Raw genomic sequence first — 21740 nt, forward strand, 5'->3', positions numbered from 1 at the left:
GAATGTTCTCTTTGCAATGATGATTAGAAATTCTGACTTTGTTCTCTCAGTGGCTGAATGAATTTGCCTCTTCCTTCCATTGTTAAGACTTATTTTTCTGAAGCCAGCTGTCTGATTGGTGGCCTTCAGGGAAATGAATTCCTCCCACCAATAGCAGACCAGAGAGAGGAGAGGGAGCCTTGTTTAAGAAAGAGATCATGGTACAAACTCTGGAGCCAGAGTAGGTCGTTTGCTTTGGAATACAGAAATCACAGTCACGTATAAATAAATGTACCATAGTGCTGTTTCAGAGCAGAGTATTTAATCAGAGAAAACCTGCTACAAAGCTCGTGGTCATTAGGAAAGCGAAAGCTATTAGAATTTAATTTGTGAGTGAGTAGTATGAATATTTCCTGTTAGTCAATTTGCCTTAAGCATCTTATTTCTTTAAAAAAAAAATATATATATATATATATATTATTGATTTTCCAAAGAGAGGAAGGGAGAGGGATAGAGAGCTAGAAACACTGATGAGAGAGAAACATCGACCAGCTGCCTCCTGCACACCCCCTATCTGGGATGTGCCTGCAACCAATGTACATGCCCTTGACTGGAATCAAACCTGGGACCTTTCAGTCTGCAGACCGATGCTCTATCCACTGAGCCAAACCGGTTTCGGCAAGCAACTTATTTCTTATGTGACGCTTGCTGCTTTTCCAGTAGGCAATTTCTTTTTTTCTAGTGTCAGGCATACATTTTTTACCTCCTATCCTTCTGCTTCTGGAAGAAACCTTGATTTTGAAATATGTGGAGTGTGTTTCCTTAAGGGAAAATAGAGACTTGGCTTCAGGCAGATCATGAAACATGGCAGCCCAGCTCGTTTACTAGGTAAATGTAACATTAACCCTGGAAATCAGGGCAATTCTTCAATATTACAGGAAGACCTTCAGATGCAAAGCAATTGGGGACAGTAATCAGTGGGTTAATCAAACATTACTTCAAGCAGGGTAGAAATAATAAACATCTTACATACTTTAACATTGACTTCAGCTTAAAACTTATAAATGTGCATTCATTCACCACTCTTTTGCTGCAAGTCCAAGATCTTTTCTCTGATTATGATATTGCTGATTCAGTCTTTCTGGGTAAACCAAGCCCTATTGCAGTATCTGCAATTTCTAATTTCATGTTCTTTAAAGGGGAAAAGGTACTTAGGTTTTTGCTAAGTAAACTTAGTGCCAAGTCTCAATCTTTACAATTTTCCCCAACTTTTAGTTATATTTCTACCAAATTTTGCAGAAATATTTATCAAATCTCTCCAAAATGTTTTGTTTCCTTAGGAATAACAACTCTTTATTCTCAGATTTATAGTTAATCTTTTTCACTTTAAATGTCATATTTTCAAAATTGTTTTGACTGGCATTTTATTTTGCCATCAGTATGTATATGATTGATAATATTAAATTTTTATTCAATTTAGTTTGAATCCTTTGAGAATAAGATTATAAGAATATAATAGTTACATAAATATTTATTCTCAACTTCTAAAAAGTTTTAAATGTAGGAACACAATCCATTAACCATGATTCAATATCCAAATCCTCTGAAAGCCAAAGCTTTTGCATAATTTATTTTGTAGCAAAACCTGAGCTTACTGTACTCATTTGGCCCTGACGTGAAGCTGAGTGAGACTAAAGTATTGGTTAATCTCTTTCAGTGTGACTCGCACTACCTTTCACTCGAGAAGGATCCATGTTAATTATGAAGTATCTTGCTTATTGTCTTCCTTAATGAGGTTCATGTCCCTTACCTTTTATCAAAATGTTGTGAACTGTGAAACATGTCTTGGCCCAAGGGTTTCAGATAAGGAAGTGAGGACTTGTAATTGTTGAATAGAGCTGGCACTACCAGACCACCCTTCCTCTTTGGCTCCAGTTATCAGCACACTTACCTGGTTTTCCTTTTGCATTTCTGGCCTTTCAATTTCTTTCATTGTTTATTCTTATTCCATTTGTCTCTTAAGTATAACTATTTTCCCTGTGTCTGCCCTTAGACTTTTTTTTTTTTTAAATATATTTTTTATTGATTTTTTTTTACAGAGAGGAAGGGAGAGGGATAGTTAGAAACATGGATGAAAGAGAAACATCGACCAGCTGCCTCCCGCACAGCCCCCACTGGGGATGTGTCCGCAACCAAGGTACATGCCCTTGACCAGAATTGATCTTTCAGTCCACAGGCCAAAGCTCTATCCACTGAGCAAAACCAGTTAGGGCCTTAGACTTTTTTTTTAAATCCTCACCAGATGATTAATTTTTGAGAGAGAGAGAGAGAGAGAGAGAGGTCAGTATGAGAGAGATACATAGATCGGTTGCCTCCCCCATATGTGCCCTGACCAGGAATTGAACCTGAAACCTAGATATGTGCCCTGGCCGGGAATCAAACCTGCAACCTTTTGGTACATGGAATGACGCTCCAATCAACTGAGCTACCCGGCCAGGGCAAGGCCTTTTTTTAAGTGCATCAGCTCTTGAACAAATTCACCCAGTAACATTGCTTTAGTTATAGCCTTTGTGTGGAGCATTCCTGGGTCTACAGAGTTACCTTTGTCCTTGCTCCTGAAATCCAGACCCAGTTTCCAGTCACCTGCTCAATGTATTTCCCGGGTCTCTAACCGGTACTTAGAACTCAGCATGTCAAAATGTTCACCAAGATCGTGCTCTCTACCTTCTCATCTCCACCAGACTTTTCTATTTTCTTGTGTTTTCTCTGGTATCACCTTCCTTCCATTAACAGCTTTGGCAAACAAAATTTGCAATTTTTGTTTCCTTGCCCATTTTGCGTGGCTTTGTGCCCCACTCCCTAAAAATATTTAATGGGTTTCCAAACCCTGTGATTCCTACTTCCAAGTCTCTCCTTGATGCCTCTCCCTTTTTGTTCCATTCCCAGTTTGATCCCTGTCATCTCTGTTTCATAGTATTGTAATAGTCACTTAACTGAACACATTGCTTACTATCTTACACATTCCTTCCTATGCATCAATACTGGAGCAGGCTTTCCACTGAACACAGTTCTAATGTTATCCCCTGCTCAGAAGCCCTGGAAACTCATGATTGCCTACAGAACAAGGCTGCGTTCAGTTCTAATGGAATTTAAACTGTGCTACAGTCTGATCTCAGTTAACTTTCCTACTCTCAGTTCTTTCCCCATGTCATAACTCCCCTATATCTACCCACACAAACCTTCCTGATATCTAAACATTCCCATTTTTCCTACCAGAATTAACCTCATCTTTTGTAAGTATAGTATTGTAGTCGTAAATGTTTTTATGGGTTTATTCCATCTGTTTTTTTTCTTGAGGATAGGGGCTAGATTTTTTCCCCTTTACATAAATTATATATATATATATCATAGTACCCAGAATAACCCTTTGCTTATAATGAACAGAAATGTTTTTGAATTGAACAATTGTTCACAACTTACCTGATTTAGATGGAAAATGGTAAAATTTTTGTCCAATTAAACAATGGAAACATGACAAGTAAATATTGTGTTGTTTTCCACATCATTGTACAATAAATTCCATACTTGCTGTTGGGTTATTAAAACTAATACTAAAGCATTTATTGGTTTTGTTTTGTGTTTCTTCCCTCAAGGAAAAAAATATCTTTACTTATATATTAAACGTTAGTATTTTTATACAAAAATTTAAAAAAAAATATTTTTTTTTGACTAGGTGTGTAGTACATGGATTGGAAGTGGAGTTGTCAGTGACCTCAATGATCTTCGTCGAGTACACAATCTGCTTGTTTCTTCTCTGGACAAAGTTCAGGCTGGAAAAGGATCTTCCAGCCAGCTGTACCGAGAAAGTGCCACAACCATGGAGAAACTGGCTGTTCTCAAAGCTTGGGCAGAGGTAACTGTGCCTGTTGTTTTGAACTGTTTCTTCATGTATGAGAAAATGTGTCTGGTTTCTTATAGGTAAAAAAATATACATATTTTTTTATTTTTTAAATATATTTTTACTGATTTCAGAAAGGAAGGGTGAGAGAGATATAGAAACATCAGTGAGAGAGAATCGTTGATTAGCTACCTCCTGCACAGCCCACACTGGGGATTGAGCAACCTGGACATGTGCCCTGACCAGGAATCAAACCATGGCTTCCTGGTTCATAGGTTGATACTCAACCACTGAGCCACACAGGCCCGGCTGATTTTTTATTTTTTAAAACTGACCTTTATATAAAATATATTTGTTCTTTCTCGCTAAGATACATAAACATTTATATCTCAAAAAAACTCATAAATCTTTGAAAGTTATATTTTTAATGAGTTTTGTATATAAACTTCTATATTGAAGAAGGGCTCTCCATACTTACTATGGGGGCATGAGGCAGGGAAAACATACAAATAATAGAAAATAATTTAGGCCAAAAGTTTTTTGTTTGATTAAATTTCAGGAGACTTGCCACCAGTCATTGATACCCAGGCTGCAGGTTGCAGGGGATATTTGTGTGTTTTTCTTTTGTTTCTTTATAAATCTTTAATGTTGAAAGTATTACATATGTCCCCTTTATTCCCCCATTGCTCTCCCTTCCCCTCCCCCCCCATTTTGTTTTTTAATAGCTGGTTGTCTCTGTGAACATGTGACCTGAGATGATGGTATTAAGTAAATAGAAACACATTTTGGGGGGCTTATTTTTCTAATTAGATATTACACAAGGAAAATGCAAAAATTAGAAGTATAAGTAAAATAAAAAAGCAGACTCAATTCTGTACCTGAATTTTATTCATTCATTACACAAATCACTTAGTGTTTGTTAGATGCCAGGCACTGTGCCTAGGCACTGAGTGTAGTAAAGTGGGGAAGATAGATAATTAAAAACAAGTTTTAAAAACATTCCTGCCGAAACCGGTTTGGCTCTGGCAGAGCATCTGTCTGCGGACTGAAAGGTCCCAGGTTCGATTCCGGTCAAGGGCATGTACATTGGTTGCGGGCACATCCCCAGTAGGGGGTGTGCAAGAGGCAGCTGGTTGATGTTTCTCTCTCATCGACATTTCTAGCTCTCTATCTCTCTCCCTTCCTCTTTGTAAAAAATCAATAAAATAAAATAAAAAATTTAAAAAAACATTCCTTCTTTTAGCACTTTTTTTCACTCCCCTATCGTTATATTAGTCTGCAACATCATGGAAGGCTAAAACCATGTACTACTATTTGTCTTTGTTGCTGCAGGTCCTACCACAATAGCAAATGCAAGGCAAGAATAAGTACCTAGTAAGAATTTGATAAGTGAATGGTTAAGTATATTGCAGTGCTTATGAGAAGTTTTCGTAAAATGTCTATATAATAATAAATATGGGGTAAGCAACTTAAAACCACTAGAAAATATGAATGTGATAACATTTATAACGAGATCCAAAGTCCTTACATCAAAAATTAATTGGCTTCTGTTTCTAAATATTCAGGGTTAGTATTTCTGACTAACTATTATAGATCATTTCAGTGTTAAAGAATGCTTTTTCTCAAAAATGAAGCTTCATTGTTTCCTGTAATTATTGTCTAGAACTTAGAATGACTGCACCATAGCTGTGTGTTCATTGTAGGACTAGAGATAAGACCCTGCCATCCATCAAGAAGCTTACAGTGAATATGCACATACATAGACTTCCTCATTGAGTACAACAAAGATAACACCATGTAGGGGAAATCAGTTTTCTCAAGATTTTTACCTGGTTCAGTTTTCTTCTTTCTTACTCTCTACTCTTGCTCTCCCCTCCCCTCCACTTTTTTTTTCTTTTTTCGTTGATATGTAATTCAGCTTTGTATGTGCCAGTTGCCAAAGCCTAAATGAATGTACAAAGACAAAGAAAGCAAACAAAAGTAACTTCAACAAAGGGGAATCTTTAAAGTTATGTTTTAGGAAGTTGCAAGTATACATCTTTTTGGTTTTAAAAAGTAGAGAGAAAGGATACAGATAATATATGTGACTAGTAAATTATATTCTTGGTTTAGCTATCTGTTGTAAAGACTGGATTGCTAAATATCACTTAAGGATATGTAAGAAGGGGTTAGAAGGATATTTATGGAAATCCCTTTTCTGACCTCTTCCTCCCTGAGCCATCTTCTTTGAATGCTGGATTGTATCTAATAAGTCTGTGAAAGAGGAGGCAGTAAACAGGAAATTGTGCTGTATGGTAGAAAAAAAACACACATAAAAGGGGGCTTTGTAAAGTAGAACAAGAGAAGCCAGAAGAAATTCAGAGGATTCTACTAAGGAATATGCTGTGAGTGGAATACTATTCAGAAGTCAGATCAATGAAAAAGATTGCATCCAAAGCAGCTAGAATTATTCTTTTAAGGTTACCAGGAAATTAGATTGTAGTATTTATATCCATTTTTAAATGATTTAACTGTGTAATCATTACAACTTCAAAAGTTCTTAAAAATTATGCTTTGTTTCTCCTCCTGATACAATCTTACTAGGTATATGTGGTCGCTATGAATATTAAAAAGGAAGCAGAGTCAAAACCAAAAAGAGCAATTAAAAATACTGATGATGATGATGATGATTATGGTACCATAGATGAACTACCACCAGACAGTTTAATAACACTTGTACAACCTGAACTGCCCACACTCAGCCGCCTGTGGTTAGCAGCATTAAAAGACTATGCACTTTTGACTTTACCAGCTGAATTTGCCAGCCAGCTCCCTCCAGATGGTAAGTACTGCATTCAGAGTTGTGCTTTTATGGAGACCCAAGTAGCAATTAAACAAAATGGAATTGGTGGAGGCTAAACAACAGTTACAATAACATCTTAAATTTCTGTGAACTTCAACTTGGCATTCTCTCACTTAGAGCATATTCTCCATATTGAATTTGTGAATTCATATAGAGCATTAAACTTATTTGTTAGCCAAAGCAAAAATGTTCTCGCTATTATAGTGCTAACTATATAACTAAATAACTGTGCATAACAAGTAATTATGCAAAAGCACAATGAAGTATACCGCTGAGCTGGTCAGTGTGCCTGTGCCAGGCCAGGCCAGGAAATCCTCCGTTTGGTACTGAAAACAGCTGCAGGGAAGAATGGCAGAAGAAAGAAGCAATACAGTTCCCTGGATGTGAGAAAAAGAGAAGGTGATAAGAGTTTTATGTGGCTCTTTTGTATGTGCTGTGGTCTGAATGTTTATGCCTCCTCAGAATGCCTTGTAAAACCTAACCTCCATTGTAACGGTATTAGGGGGCAGTGCTTATGTCGTGAGAGTGGAGCCCTCATCAATAGGGTTAGTGTCCATATAAAGAGGCCCCCCTCAAAGGAATAGACCCTCCACAATGCTCCTCAGCCCCTGCCAGCATGTGAGAACGCAGCAAAAAGATGAATCAGGAAGAGGGCCCTGGTGAACCATGCTGGCACGCTGGCCTCGGACTTCCAGGCTCCAGAACTATGAGAAATAAGCATTGACTATACACCACCCAATCTGTGGTATTTTGTTACAGTAGTCTCAGTGGACTAACACAGTACGTAGTGACTATTTTTAGTTGGTTGTACATAAATGAGTGAACAATTAGAATACAAGTAATGTTTTTGATTGATTTGATTGTTTCATAGGTGGAGCATTTTATACTCCTGAGACCATTGATACAGCTAGACTTCACTACCGGAATTCCTGGGCTCCAATTCTCCATGCAGTGGCCCTTTGGTTAAACAGCACAGGATTTACATGTTCAGAGTCAGCAGAAGCAGCTGCCATATCTGGTTTACAAAAACGTCCTGCGTCCGTCAATTTAAACCAAGCATCAGGAGCCACGCCTAGTGCTAAGTCTTTACCAGAAATTAACAAAGATAGGATGCATCTGATTTTAGGTAGGTGAACCATGTTAATGTACTTCAAGATGTATCACTCTGAAAATTCATCTGTAGGGGGAAAAACTTCCTTCTTCACTCTTAGGTTCTGTGGCTGGTCCAAGAATGAAACCCACAATAAAACAGGTTAATAGGAGAAAAGTTATATGGTATTTTCACGTGTACACAGAAGTCTTTAGAATGAAAATGAAGAACTGAAGTAGCTGTTAGGCCCAAAATCTTGTCTACCATTTTACACAAAGAACAATAAATTGTGGAGCTGTGACAAATCAAAGGGGTTTGGGCAGTAAATTGTGGGACAGTGACAGGAAATATATGGGAGAAACTAATGGAATATAATATAAGGGTTGTTTTAGTAGGTTTGCTTACACAGGTCTATTCTGACATAGACTCTCATCTCTGGTGATAAGAATGTTCTTCTTTTCCTGTTACAAGGAGGACACCTTTATCATTAGACTTTCTATCACCTGCGTGGATTACAGGAGGTCCGAGAGCTCTTTCTACACCTGCTGTTTCTCAAGTACCTTCAGCTCAAAATAATAAATATGGCGAAGAGGCTTGTTTCATTGGGGGATATTCTGGAGTCCTTCATATCTTTCATTTTAAAGCTATGAAAAGTTTTACATAGCAGTGCAGAGAAGGAAAGGAGGATTTTAAGCACATTTTCTAAGTTGTTAGCTGACTTTTTAATCTAAAAATTTAATTGTTAAAAAGTACTCTAGCCCTAATTGGTTTGGCTCACTGGATAGAGCATTCGCCTGCAGACTGAAAGGTCCTAAGTTCAATTCCAGTCAAGGGCGTGCGCCTTGGTTGTGGGCACATGCCTAATAGGAGGTGTGCAGGAGGCAGCTGATCGATGTTTCTAACTTTCTATCTCCCTTCCTCTCTGTAAAAAAAATCAATAAAAAAATATATATATATATATATTTAAAGTATTCTAAAAATGTTAGCCATCTTCTTTAGGGACAGAGCAATATTAAATAATTTTTAAGAAACAAAATAAACTTTTTTTTAATAACATATTTTTTTCACTTGGCCCTTAACAAATTGTTTCTTGAGGACAATAAAATGCAAAGTTAAAGTAAACTGGAATAAATTTTAATTTAGAATTTCTTTGTTGATGTCATACATTCTAATGAAGCTCTTAGCCGTCTTATATTTTTCTGGGATGAAAAAGGAACACAATTGGTAATGTGAAATTATAGAATTTGTCAGTAGGTCTCATAAATGAAAATATGACAGTCTTCCAAAACAGTGACCTTGTCCTTATGCAAATTAAGAGCAGTTATTCATGATATCCATTGTACCTCTTAAAAACTTTGTAGGTATAAAATTTTTTTGGAAACCATTTAATAAAAAGTAATTGTATAGTTTTTATAGTTATTTTTTAAAATATATTTTATTGATTTTTTTATAAAGAGGAAGAGAGTTAGAAACATCGATCAGCTGCCTCCTGCACACCCCCCAAGTGGGGATGTGCCCGCAACAAAGGTACATGCCCTTGACTGGAATCGAACCTGGGACCCTTGAGTCTGCAGGCTGATGCTCTATCCACTAAGCCAAACCGGTTAGGGCTGAAATTATTTTTTTTTCTTTCTTTTTTTTAATTTTTTAATTATCCATCATTTTTTAAAAATATATTTTATTGATTTTCCACAGAGAAGAAGGAAGAGGGATAGAGCTAGAAACGTCGATAAGAGACAAGCATCGACCACTGTACATGCCCTTGATTAGAATTGAACCTGGGACCTTTCAGTCCTCAGACCGATGCTCTATCCACTGAGCCAAACTGGTTTCGGCTAAAGTTATCCTTAATGTACTATTTTTTAATGCTCTAGAAACAAAAAAAAAACATTGAATATTTTTAAAATCAATTTGACGACCTTAGAATTTCCCCCTCCAATTTGATTATTAACCTAATTTGGGCAAAGCTACAATTTGTGTTAGTTTGGTTGCATATTTTGGAAACCATTTTGAACTCTAAGTCATTAATAAGTATATATTAAAAAGTAATTTGTAAGCCCACCAGTGTTGCTCAGTGGATGAGCATAGACCTACGAACCAGGAGGTCATGGTTTGATTCCCAGTCAGGGCATATGCCCAGCTTGTAGGCTCAGTCCCCAGTGTGGGGTATGCAGGAGGTAGCTGACCAACAATTCTCTCTCATCATTGATGTTTCTAGCTCTCACTCCCTCTCCCTCCCTCTCGGAAATAAAATATATTTATATACTAGTGACCCAGCGCGCGAAATTGTGCATGACCCAGACCCCCAGATCCTGCTGCACCGTGGGACTTGTCTCTGGGGTCCGCCAGTGCCACGGGACTCCCCCAAGTCCCACTGGCGCCACGGGACTCCCCCAAGTCCCTCCGCGCCAAGGGACCCAGAGTCAAGTCCCCACCCACCCCCTGGCGCCTCGCTGCACACACAGCCCTGCCCACCCACACGTCTCACTGGTGACCGGTCTTCGGTTGTTACGACATTAAGGTTGCTGGGTTCTTATAATATAGATATTAAAGTAATTTTTAAAAATAATAGATATAGAGAGAAAAAATGGTGTCAAAGTAATTGTGTTTTATAGAGACAAATGCTTTCATTTTGTACATTGCAGGTGTGAGTATACAGTTCCTTTGTTCCCCTAGGCCTGAGGAGCCTACTGAGCATGTTACAGCATGTCTACAGGCCTTACATACCTTGCTAGATTCTCCTTATGCCCGGACCCATATTGCAGAAGATCAGGTACAGCCTGTTTTTATAGTAGATCATTAATTATATGCTTTGTTTTCACCATATTTATCTTAAGATAATTTTCTTACATATGAAATATTATATAGTAACTAGGGGCCCGTTGCACGGATTCATGCACATTGAAAGGAAATTAATTAGAAGAAATATTTTAATATCACTATTCACCCTTTCTCTATAATAGAAGTGTCAGAGATGTAAGAAAATTAGTCAAATGTATATGAAAATAATATATAAATTGATAAATAAATAAGAACAACATGATATAACAACAAAGACATGATATAAAAACAATAAAAACATGATATAAAAACAATATCGATAAAAACAATGACTGATAAATTGATTGAACTTATTCTAATATCTCCCTATATACCACATTAAGAGTAAAAACACTTTCAGAGTGCTTGAGTAATTTTCCTTGTGATAAAGTATTTACAACTTTAACGTTACAGGCTCTTCAAACTCAGTAGAAAGCAACATATAGCTGCCCATGTCTGAAAACAGGTTCAGGTAGGAATATTCCTACTCTGTCTAGACTGGCGCCACGGAGAGCGTTATATGTATTGCGCGTGTGCAAGTCAAAGTTCATTTTTAAACTAGCAGCCTGGTGCACGGGCAGCGTCCCTAGGCCTGGCCGGCAATCAGGGCCAATCGGGACCTTCCTTCCCCTGGCTGCCAGCTGCCGGCTGGTGCCTGCCTTCCCCCCGCTGCCAGCTGGGGCCTGCCTTCATTCCACGCCTACCCCTGCTCCTTCATTCCATGCCGCCCCCTGGTGGTCAGGACACATCATAGCTAGTGGTCAAACATCCAGTCAGTCAAACTCCTGAGGAGACAATTTGCATATTAGCCTTTTATTATATTGGATTGCCAGTGCACGTCATATGTACCAGTCAGACAGTTGGATGGACAGATGGTTGGTCATTTAGTCATATATATATATATATATATATATATATTATATATATATATAGATTACTCAGGGTTTTGGCTTTATCTAAGAACCCATACTAACTGTGAGGTGACCAGGCACAACTAGACTAGAGACAGTTACTATACCTTCTTTAATTTATTCATCAACAGACAAAACTAAAAATTTAAGGGATAACCTTATTACCAATTTATGATTCTACTCATAAAGGGCTGAAGTAATTTATAAGACTGTTAAATGAATTATGCTACTTTTAAATGCTTGAGGAAGTTTTATCTCTCACTTAATGCAAATTTTTTTTTTTTTTTTTTTTTTTGCTCTGGTTCAAGTACTTACCTCAACAGTTTAATAATTGACTTTCTCTAATTTCTTTATGAAATATTTAGAGGACTTTATCCATGCTATGGGATGGGTTTGATGTGGAAGGTGGAAGGGGCTTAAAGTGAGTGGTGATTATTTGTAGTAGCTGCTGAGGTGAAATGCACAGGGTCTACCTGAAGTGCCTCGAATCTCTGGTAGACACCTCTTGGGGGCTCAGTTTAGATTGAAAATCATAAACTGTAGTGTTACTGGACTCAGGCATACTGCTTCATTCAAGCAAAAGAAAGAAATGGGAGAGTGACCATTTTTTAATATAAAAATTATTTAAACATAAATAACAAAGTAGTTTGTTGACTGAAAATATGTCGGCATAAAATATGACCATTTCTCAGAATTGTGATAATGTTTTTATTTTACAGAGTCCTATATGTTCATTTTAACTATTATATTTCTTTATTTTTTACATGTATGTTTTCTTAGATTGCAATAATATACATTTATCCTTTGAAATTAAAATTAATTAAATTTATCTGTATTAATTTAAAACAGCTGATTGGTGTTGAGTTGCTGAGTGTTTTGCACCGCCTCTTACTGACCTGCAATCCACCATCAGTCCAGCTGCTGGTTACTGGAGTTGTACAACAGATAGTAAGAGCTGCTCAGGATTACTTGCAAGAAAAAAGAAACACTCTAAGTAAGCACTAGGAATTACAATAATTTTGACATAAATTGCAGTCTAATTTTTAAAACATTTAAAAGTTTTGTGGGGTTTTGTTCTTTTTTTTATCCTCACCCGAGGATGTGTATTTTTATTGATTTTTGAAATAGAAAGAGAGAAAGAAACTTCTCTACGAGAGAAAAAACATCCTTCATTTGCCTCATGTATGCCCCCTGACCAGGGATTAAACCCACAACCTGGATATATGCCCTGATTAGGAATCGAACCCACAACCTTTTGGTATATGGAACAGTGCTCCAACCAACTGGCCAGGGCACCAGGAAGATTTTTTAATAAAAAAAGTTCATCATACGTTGAGAAGCTTTGCAATTGACTTTGCTTTCATTATAAAGAACCAAATGAAATTTCTGATAGTCAATTATTTTTCACCTCCAAAATTGTCAGCTTCATAGGGTTGAATTTAATATATGTGTTACTCGTATTATGAAATATATTTCTAGTAAAAGTATCTAATAAAATTTTTCTAAGTAAAAATGGAGTGTCCTTTACTTAAAAGGAAATTCAATGAATAGAATTCCAATAAGAATTATTCTTGCTGAAACCGGTTTGGCTCAGTGGATAAAGCGTCAGCCTGCAGACTCAAAGGTCCCGGTTCGATTCCGGTCAAGGGCATGTATCTTGGTTGCAGGCACATCCCTGGTGGGGGGTGTGCAGGAGGCAGCTGATCGATGTTTCTCTCTCATTGATGTTTCTAACTCTCTATCCCTTACCCTTCCTCTCTATAAAAAAAAAAAAAATCAATAAAAAAAATTTTTTTTAAAGAATTATTCTAAGAAAGGCCTGAAATATCAGTTAGACATTCAGTGATAAATTCGTTTGAAATAATTTCTCAAGTATATTACTGCATTGCCTCATCTACTATTTGTTGTGTGTGGGGTTGTTTGTTGGAAATTTCACCAAAGGTTCTTTTACCCAAGATGAAGATGACGTAGAGAGAGAGTCCTGTCCGGTGCTGGGAGAAGGAGGTGACAGCGGTGGTCTGGTTCCTGGAAAATCTCTTGTGTTTGCCACAATGGAGCTGCTGATGTTCATTTTAGTACGGCACATGCCACATCTCAGCACCAAGATGTCAGACTCCCCAAGCCACACGGCCTCGAAGACTCGACTGTCAGAAGAAAGCGCGCGTTTGGTGGCAGCCATAGTCACCATTCTCTCTGACTTACCATCCCTTTGTTCACCTGCCGGTACAGTACTGATCACCATTTGAAAATGCGCTCTATTACAGTAGACAGAGATGAGCTTGCTTTTGGTTTTAAGCGCTGTTATTTTCCTCTTAAATCTCAAGTGTAAAAGGAGAAGGTTTTTTTTTTTTTAAGGGTTTGTTTATCTTTAGGAGCCTGTAAGGATTTAAAAAAACTTAAAACCCAAGATGCTCTTTTCAGATATGTTTCAGACAAACTTCAACAAAGAGAGAGAACCACACCTTGAGGGAAGACATTGAATATTAGCAGGTAGACTGAAGTTGAAATTACTGACCTTTTTAGTTTCTGATCTGGTTGCCACTCTTGAGCAACACTGACAGAGAGTGACAACCAAGTGTGAGAAGTACCGTATTTTTCGGACCATAAGACGCACTTTTTTCCCCCAGAAGTGGGGGGGAAAAGTCCCTGCGTCTTATGCTCCAAATATAGCCTACACATATACTTTAAAAAAAAAGTTTTTTTACTTGCCCGGCTCTGTGTGGTCTCTGTGTGCTTGCCCGGCTCTAAAATGGTTCTAAATGCTGCTGTTTACTTTACAGGGTTGATTACATGTGTTTATGACTGTGATGTTGGGTTTTAATGCACATAAAATATTTCAAGACACTATTTGTTTCAGAATCTTTTTTTCTTCATTTCCCTTCTCTAAAAACTGGCACGTCTTATGGTCCGGAGCGTCTTATGGTCCGAAAAATACGGTAACTAAAGAAACTGTAGCTGGAAAGTGAGTCGCTACCTGCAGATACCTAGAGAACTGCGGAGTGAGAAAGCAGACTTCCCTCTGCTTAGAAAATAGAAATCATATCAGGAGACACAAAGGTGAACTCCAGCTTAACATAAGCCCACAGGTGTGAAAGGAAGGGCTTCTCCATCATTAGACAGAATGGGAGAGAGGTGACGAGAATTTTCCACTAAGTGGGAGGTTGAATTCATGACCTTGAAGCTCTTTTAGCTGCAAATTCCAGGATTCTGTCATTTCTTTTTTGCTTATCCATATGGTCTATTTATCATCTACCTGGCTTGGTTAGGTTGACTTTAGTACACTGAAGATTGATTACACCTCTTAGAATTGCTACAAGATTCAACAAGTTTCTCAAATATTTCTGAAAGTATGTATATGTTAGTGTTTTTCTCTCTTCCTTTCTCATTTTTGTTATGAAGGGCATGGCATACTAAATAGATAAAATACTCGAAGTAATAAAAAACTAGGCTAGTTGGAAAATATAATTCTGTCTTCTTTGGAATAATTTGGCCCTCTCCTTCTTTCTTCCCTCACTTCCTCCTTTCTTCCCTCCCTCTCCCCTTCTCTCCTTTCCTTTCCTTTCTTCCTTCCTTTAGTAAGATCAGAGAACATTTATTGGGTAAATCACAGAGGTAGAGGAAGTAATTCCTAGAAGAAATGGGCTTGAGAAACAAGATAGAGAGGTGAAGGAAGGGCCCTTGGAGCTTGGGAGTGAGGAAGCTGATGGTAAGGTGCCTGGGAGGTGAGGGCGGAGGGCGGAGGGAAAGGCACGGAGGTGCTTTCTGAGGGAGAGCACCTGCTTCTACTGTTTTCTTTTGAAACACTGAACTACAGTAATAGTAATGCAATACATTTTGAATAAGAACAAGGAAAAGAAGTAATATTGAACCACAATCAATTGTAAAAAGTATAAAAAATTCAATCAACTGTCATATGGGAACTGAAATAGTGATAAAGTAACCTGATTTTTTTTTTTTATTTCAGGATGTATGACAATCCTGCCCACAATTCTGTTTTTAATTGCAAGAATATTGAAAGACACAGCAATAAAGTCTGCAGATAATCAGGTTCCTCCACCAGTTAGCGCAGCTCTTCAAGGGATTAAAAATATCGTGACACTTTCAATGGCCAAAACTGAGGATACTCAGAAACAGTGGACAGCGCTCATTCGGAGCACTCTTGCCTGCATCCTGGAATATTCACAACCAGGTAACCTAATCAGACTTTAAAAAATTTTAATCTATAGTCTATCTGTTTCCTTATAATTAATTAATTGAATGCGCTTGTGAGAAAAGTGCTGTATAAAACTGAATCAGCTCAGAGAGGTGTTTTAGTCACATCTTTCAGATATGAACTTTCATACCCTTTTCTAGATATTGACTCTAAATGTCCTTGTCTTGGAACTTAAATCCGTATTGGGAGGTTTGACATGACCTTATTATTTCCTAAGCACTTCCTTACTTTCTGGGTCAAAGATGTAGCAGGCTCATCTTGTATTGTCCCCGTTACTGTAGTCACAATTTAAATATAAAATGATACCTTGCTGATAAAAAAAAATTGCTTGCAGTATTCTAAACTCTGACTTATATATTTTTCTCATTTCATCTAGAGTAATATTCATCTGTAGAGTTCTCAGGTTCTTAACATGTATTGCTAAGGTTATTGTATATTGGCTGAATCCTTTGAATTTTACATCCCTTTTTTTCTTTATATTAAGTTAGTGAACTATTGTATTGTACACTCATTATGAGATAATGTTAGCATATCAAATGTATATGTTTATAATTCTGATAAAGTACAGATTATGGTTGCATATTAGCAGTTGCCCAATTAAACCAAATTCACATATATAGAATGTTGAAAAGTTCAGCTGTGGAAGAAATGGTGATCACAAAATAGTTTAAGCTTCTTATTTTATGTTTAATAGTATTGTTCTTTAGAATAACTGGATATATTTCCTGTATTTTTATTTATTTTTATTTTTTAATATATTTTATTGATTTTTTACAGAGAGGAAGAGAGAGGGATAGAGAGTTAGAAACATCGATAAGAGAGAATCATCGACCAGCTGCCTCTTGCACACTTCCTGCTGGGGATGTGCCCGCAACCAAGGTACATACTCTTGACCGGAATCAAACCTGGGACCTTTCAGTCCACAGGCCGATGCTCTATCCACTAAGCCAAACCGGTTTTGGCTTCCTGTATTTTTAATTACTTACTATATTTTTATTAAGTTATATTTGTTACTGAATAAATTATTGAAATAGCAAGAAATTCTTTAAAATTCTAAGAGTACTGTCTTTAGGAAATTGTGCAAGATTTTTTTGTTTATGGTTGTGTCGAATTTATAGGAACGTAATACCACTACAAACAGTCAACTCTGGATTTTTAAATTACTCAGAATATCTTACCAGAATCATTTACTTTGTTGGAAGGGGAGAGGTTTGGGAATGTTTGATTAACCTAAACTCAAAAAAAGTTAAATGACTTTTAAATAACTTTATATTTTCATGCTATCTTTCATATTTAAATAAGCTTTTCCTAGTAGAGTTCTTCTTAGGATTTATGCCTGAATTTTTTTCATTCATTATTGTATCATCCAGAAAAACAAGGGAAAAGGACTTAAATATAGAACTTCTATTAAATATCCACTATTTCCTCGATAGTAGATGAGTTGTACTCACAGTTATTTCTGAACTGTATTAGAATTAAGGCACACACTGACATAAACGTTGTTGGGGGGAAAGAGGTTATTGTTCAAGATGGGAATTCCGAAGCATTTGAGGAACAGCACGTTGCTTTCTTTTCATATTTCTCTGTATTCATTGTCCATCTGTTTCAGAGGATCCCAGGCCTGTGCCTGATGAAGTGAGCATGCTCACGGCAATAGTGCTCTTCCTGTGGTCTGCCAGTAGTGAGATAATCGGAGTCCAGTCATTACAGAATGGCTGCATGAACAGGTTCAAAAACGCATTGAACTCATGTGACCCATGGGTAAGTTGTACTTAAAACAAGCGCAGAGGGGTGGAGGGGTCAATGGGAATAAAAAACAACAAAAAAGGAGACATCTGTAATACTTTCAACAATAAAGATAAATTTAAGAAAGACACAAGCATAGCGGTAAATTTTCCTCTTCGTCAGGAAAAGTTCAGATTGATTCATTAAAATGTATGATCTAGCAAATGAAAACCTAAGTATTTGCTCTATCACTTTTAAATAGAAAAACTCAAAAAGATCAGTAGGTTCAGACACTAGGAAAGACTTACATATATATTTATTTACATATGCAAAAACTCTCCAATATTTAAAATATTTGGTTAACCCTGGCTTATATTGGTAGAAACTTTACATGAATCTATGATTATATTTTTCACTGTTTACTTAATGATACCAAGGGCATTAAAAGATAAATTTATGCCAAAACCGGGTTGGCTCAGTGGATAGAGCGTTGGCCTGCGGACTGCAAGGTCCCGGGTTCGATTCCTGCAGGGGCATGTGCCTTGGTTGCAAGCGCATCCCTGGTGGGGGTGTGCAGAAAGCAGCTGGTCGATGTTTCTCTCTCGTGATTTCTGGCTCTCTATCCCTCTCCCTTCCTCTCTGTAAAAAATCAATAAAATATATATATCTTTTTAAAGATAAATTTATTTTATTATATGTTTTAATGAACCAATTGAAAACTTTAGTTTTTCCAGAAAATAAATTTTATTGTTTCACAATGTCAAACTCTAAACGAATGTTCCTCAAACTTGCTACGCATCCAAAAAAATCAGTTTAGTAACATGATCCTAGCCTTAGTGTTGTGTTCCTGAATCAGAGATCTGTATTTTTAAAACATCCCCGGGGTATTTATTTCCAGCGAGGTTTGGCAACTTCTCATCTAGCAAAGTGCTGAAATGGTTTGATTCCACTGTTTGTCCCAGATGTTAATGGATCTTCCTTTCTTCCTTTTTCTTTTTTTTTTTTTAATTAATCTAAAGTCTTTCTAATCTAAAATGGAGCCGTTGAGACCTTACTTCCCAGGCCTAGAAACTTAAATTGGCATAAGCAGCCATTTCCAGGGAATTCAAATGGATGTGAGGTGTCTGAGCAATATATTTTTATAGCTTTGTTTGACGTCATTCAGTTATTAGCCTTCCTGTTAAATAGGTTAATGTAGGAGGGATGGTAAATTAAAGAAGAAATAAAGGCAGAAATTAAAATGTCTGGTTTCTAGCCTTTTCCAAACTATGGAAATATACAAATTATATAAGCATGGTAATTTGGCAGTTAGACTATAAGTAATATTTATTTGATTAATTTCTTTTCAGTTACTTTTATTTAGTTAGCATACTAGCAGTTTCATTATTCTACTTCATTTCTAATAGTAGAAAATGGCATTAATTTGTCCTGCATTTCTATTTTCATTCTGCAGTGTCACATCTTTTCAGTATATGTTAAGATGCGATGTGTCCTAGCCAGGTGGCCCAGTTGGTTGGGGTATTCATCCCATAAATCATAGGTTGTGGGTTTGATTCCCTGTCAGGGCAAGTACGAGAGGCAACCAGTTGATGTTTCTCTCTCTTTCTCTCTTCTTCTTCTTCTCTCTCTCTCTCTCTTTCTCTTAAAAAAAAAGGGGGGGGGCTTGGGTGAGGATTACAAAAAAAAAATGCAGTGCGATTGTACAGTAAATAAGAACTATCACACATGTTAAGTAATACAATGATTTTCTTATATAGGTTCAAGCCAAATGTTACCAGCTTCTCCTGTCAGTTTTCCAACATTCCAACCGTGCCCTTTCAACTCCCTACATCCATTCATTAGCTCCAATAGTAGTAGAAAAGCTAAAAGCTGTTGAAAGAAACAGACCAGCCAGTAACACAGAACTTTTAGCTGTTCAAGAAGGAATCAAAGTTCTTGAAACATTGGTTGCTCTTGGGGAAGAACAGAACAGTAAGTATTTTCTTAGAAAAGCCACTAGTCTAAAATTAAGATCATCTGTGTGTGTGTGTGTGTGTGTGTGTGTGTGTGTGTGTGTGTGTATATATCTTATTTGATATTAGACACAGACCATTGCAACAGTAAAACTAAATCTAAGGCTAATGCTATGCAAAACCCAACGATAAATGGTAAAAATTTACTAAAGATAAACTAAAGGTGAAAGGTAGCTATATATGTAAAATGTACAGTCTTAACAGGCCTGGTTTCCAGGTTTGGCATAACTTGGGCATTTGGTAAATATTAATATTAAGTATGAGTTATTATTGAGGTCTAAAGTAGGTTTTGCATGTTTACTTCTATTTTATTATGATTCAGACTACAATGCCTAGTTTTGAAAATGAAGCTTACTGTAATTTTCAGATTCGTGATGATCTTCAGACTAACTTTATTCTTTGCAGGAGTCCAGTTACTTGCTCTTTTAGTTCCCACCTTGATTTCTTACCTGCTTGATGAAAATGCTTTTGCTTCAGCAAACACAGCCTCCAAAGACCTGCATGAGTTTGCACTCCAGAATTTAATGCATATTGGACCTTTGTATCCACATGCTTTCAAGACAGTCATGGGAGCGGCTCCCGAGTTGAAAGTACGTTTGGAAACTGCTGTTCGAGCCAGCCAAGCCAGCAAAGCGAAAGCAGCTGCCAGGCAGCCAGTGCCTGCCGTACATTCTGCACCAACAATTAAGCTAAAAACAAGTTTTTTTTAATTTTCTATTTCATTCATCTTTATTTATATTATCAACTAGGAGCTAATTAGTAATAGCCACTGTATCATTCCAGGTTATAGGTTTTACTTTATTTGTACATTTGTTTGGTTTTACATGCTTCTTGCTAAGTTAAGTGAATTAATGCTCAGGTTGTTTTCATGTTCTGAGGGAGTGATTTTTTATTTTATTTTATGTGGTGAATGTACTTTCATTCTTCTCCTAATAGTGTTTCTCTTTTATTAATTAATTTATTATTTAAACACTGAGTCAGTCTTTTAAATTTAAATGCTAAAAACAATTGTGTCATGTAGCTGGGCTACCTATTGATATTGTCAGCATTCAGCATCTGTCATGAAAAATTTAATTGTCAAACAGCAGAATGTAAATTTTGAAGTTAGCAAAATAATGTAAAATGTCTGTTTTATGATATACATGTTATGAATAAAGTCACATTTTCTTAGCATTTCTCAAAATGTTTTTACCTTTCTGATATGTCTCTTTATTTTCATATTAGATTATGGAATGATGCTTGTGTGTGTGTGTGTGTGTGTGTGTGTATGTATTTTTATAATTTTTAATTATAAATATTTATTGTTCAAATTATTACAATTGTTCCTCTTTTTTCCCCCCATAGCTTCCCTCCACCCAGTTCCCACCCCACCCTCTGCCCTTACCCCTGCCCCCACTGTCCTCATCCATAGGTGTACGATTTTTGTCCAGTCTTTTCCCGTACCCCTCACACCCTTTTCCCCCTGAGAATTGTCAGTCCACTCCCTTTCTATGCCCCTGATTCTATTATATTCACCAGTTTATTCTGTTCATCAAATTTTTTATTCACTTGATTTTTATATTCACTTGTTGATAGATTTGTATTTGTTGTTCATAATTTTTATCTTTACCTTTTTCATCTTCTTCCTCTTCTTAAAGAATACTTTTCAGCATTTCATATAATACTGGTTTGGTATTGATGAACTCCTTTAGCTTTTTCTTATCTCTGAAGCTCTTCATCTGCCCTTCAATTCTGAATGATAGTTTTGCTGGGTAGAGTACACTTGGTTGTAGGTTCTTAATATTCATCACTTTGAATATTTCTTGCCACTCCCGTCTGGCCTGCATAGTTTATGTTGAGAAATCAGCTGACAATCGTAGGTAATTGTTTTTCTCTTTGCTGCTTTTAATATTCTCTTTGTCTTTTGCTCTTGGCATTTTAATTATGATGTATGTTGGTGTGGTCCTCTTTGGACTCCTTTTGTTTGGGGTTCTCTTTGCTTCCTAGACTTGTAAGTCTATTTCTTTCACCAGGTGGTGGAAGTTTTCTGTCATTATTTCTTCAAATAGGTTTTCAGTATCTTGCTCTCTCTCTTCTTCTGGCACCCCCATAATTCGGATGTTGGTATGCTTGAAGTTGCCCCAGAGTCTCCTTACATGATCTTCATATTTTTGGATTCTTTTTGCTTTTTGCTTTTCTGGTTAGGTGTTTTTTGCTTCTTTGTATTTCAAATCTTTGACTTGATTCTTGCAATCTCCTAGTCTGCTGTTG

General features: G+C 36.8%; 1 protein-coding gene across 3 annotated transcripts in view; it reads left to right on the top strand.

Moving 5' to 3' along the window:
- Positions 1 to 20660, top strand: part of HEATR5B (HEAT repeat containing 5B) — a 62529-nt gene extending 41869 nt beyond the window's left edge. For 2 of the 3 annotated variants that reach the window (XM_036434741.2, XM_045580518.1), the window contains 10 exons: positions 3713 to 3892; positions 6461 to 6698; positions 7591 to 7845; positions 10455 to 10582; positions 12390 to 12534; positions 13497 to 13763; positions 15505 to 15729; positions 17363 to 17514; positions 19236 to 19449; positions 19896 to 20660. In XM_036434741.2, coding sequence (XP_036290634.1) covers positions 3713 to 3892; positions 6461 to 6698; positions 7591 to 7845; positions 10455 to 10582; positions 12390 to 12534; positions 13497 to 13763; positions 15505 to 15729; positions 17363 to 17514; positions 19236 to 19449; positions 19896 to 20200 — 2109 coding nt within the window. In that variant the 3' untranslated portion in view covers positions 20201 to 20660. The remainder of the gene's footprint in view (positions 1 to 3712; positions 3893 to 6460; positions 6699 to 7590; positions 7846 to 10454; positions 10583 to 12389; positions 12535 to 13496; positions 13764 to 15504; positions 15730 to 17362; positions 17515 to 19235; positions 19450 to 19895) is intronic. The other variant, XR_006741378.1, reaches the window with a different exon arrangement.
- The last annotated feature ends 1080 nt before the right edge of the window (positions 20661 to 21740 follow it).

This window comes from Pipistrellus kuhlii, unplaced genomic scaffold, assembly GCF_014108245.1.
Source record: "Pipistrellus kuhlii isolate mPipKuh1 unplaced genomic scaffold, mPipKuh1.p scaffold_m20_p_13, whole genome shotgun sequence".
Lineage (NCBI taxonomy): Eukaryota > Metazoa > Chordata > Mammalia > Chiroptera > Vespertilionidae > Pipistrellus > Pipistrellus kuhlii.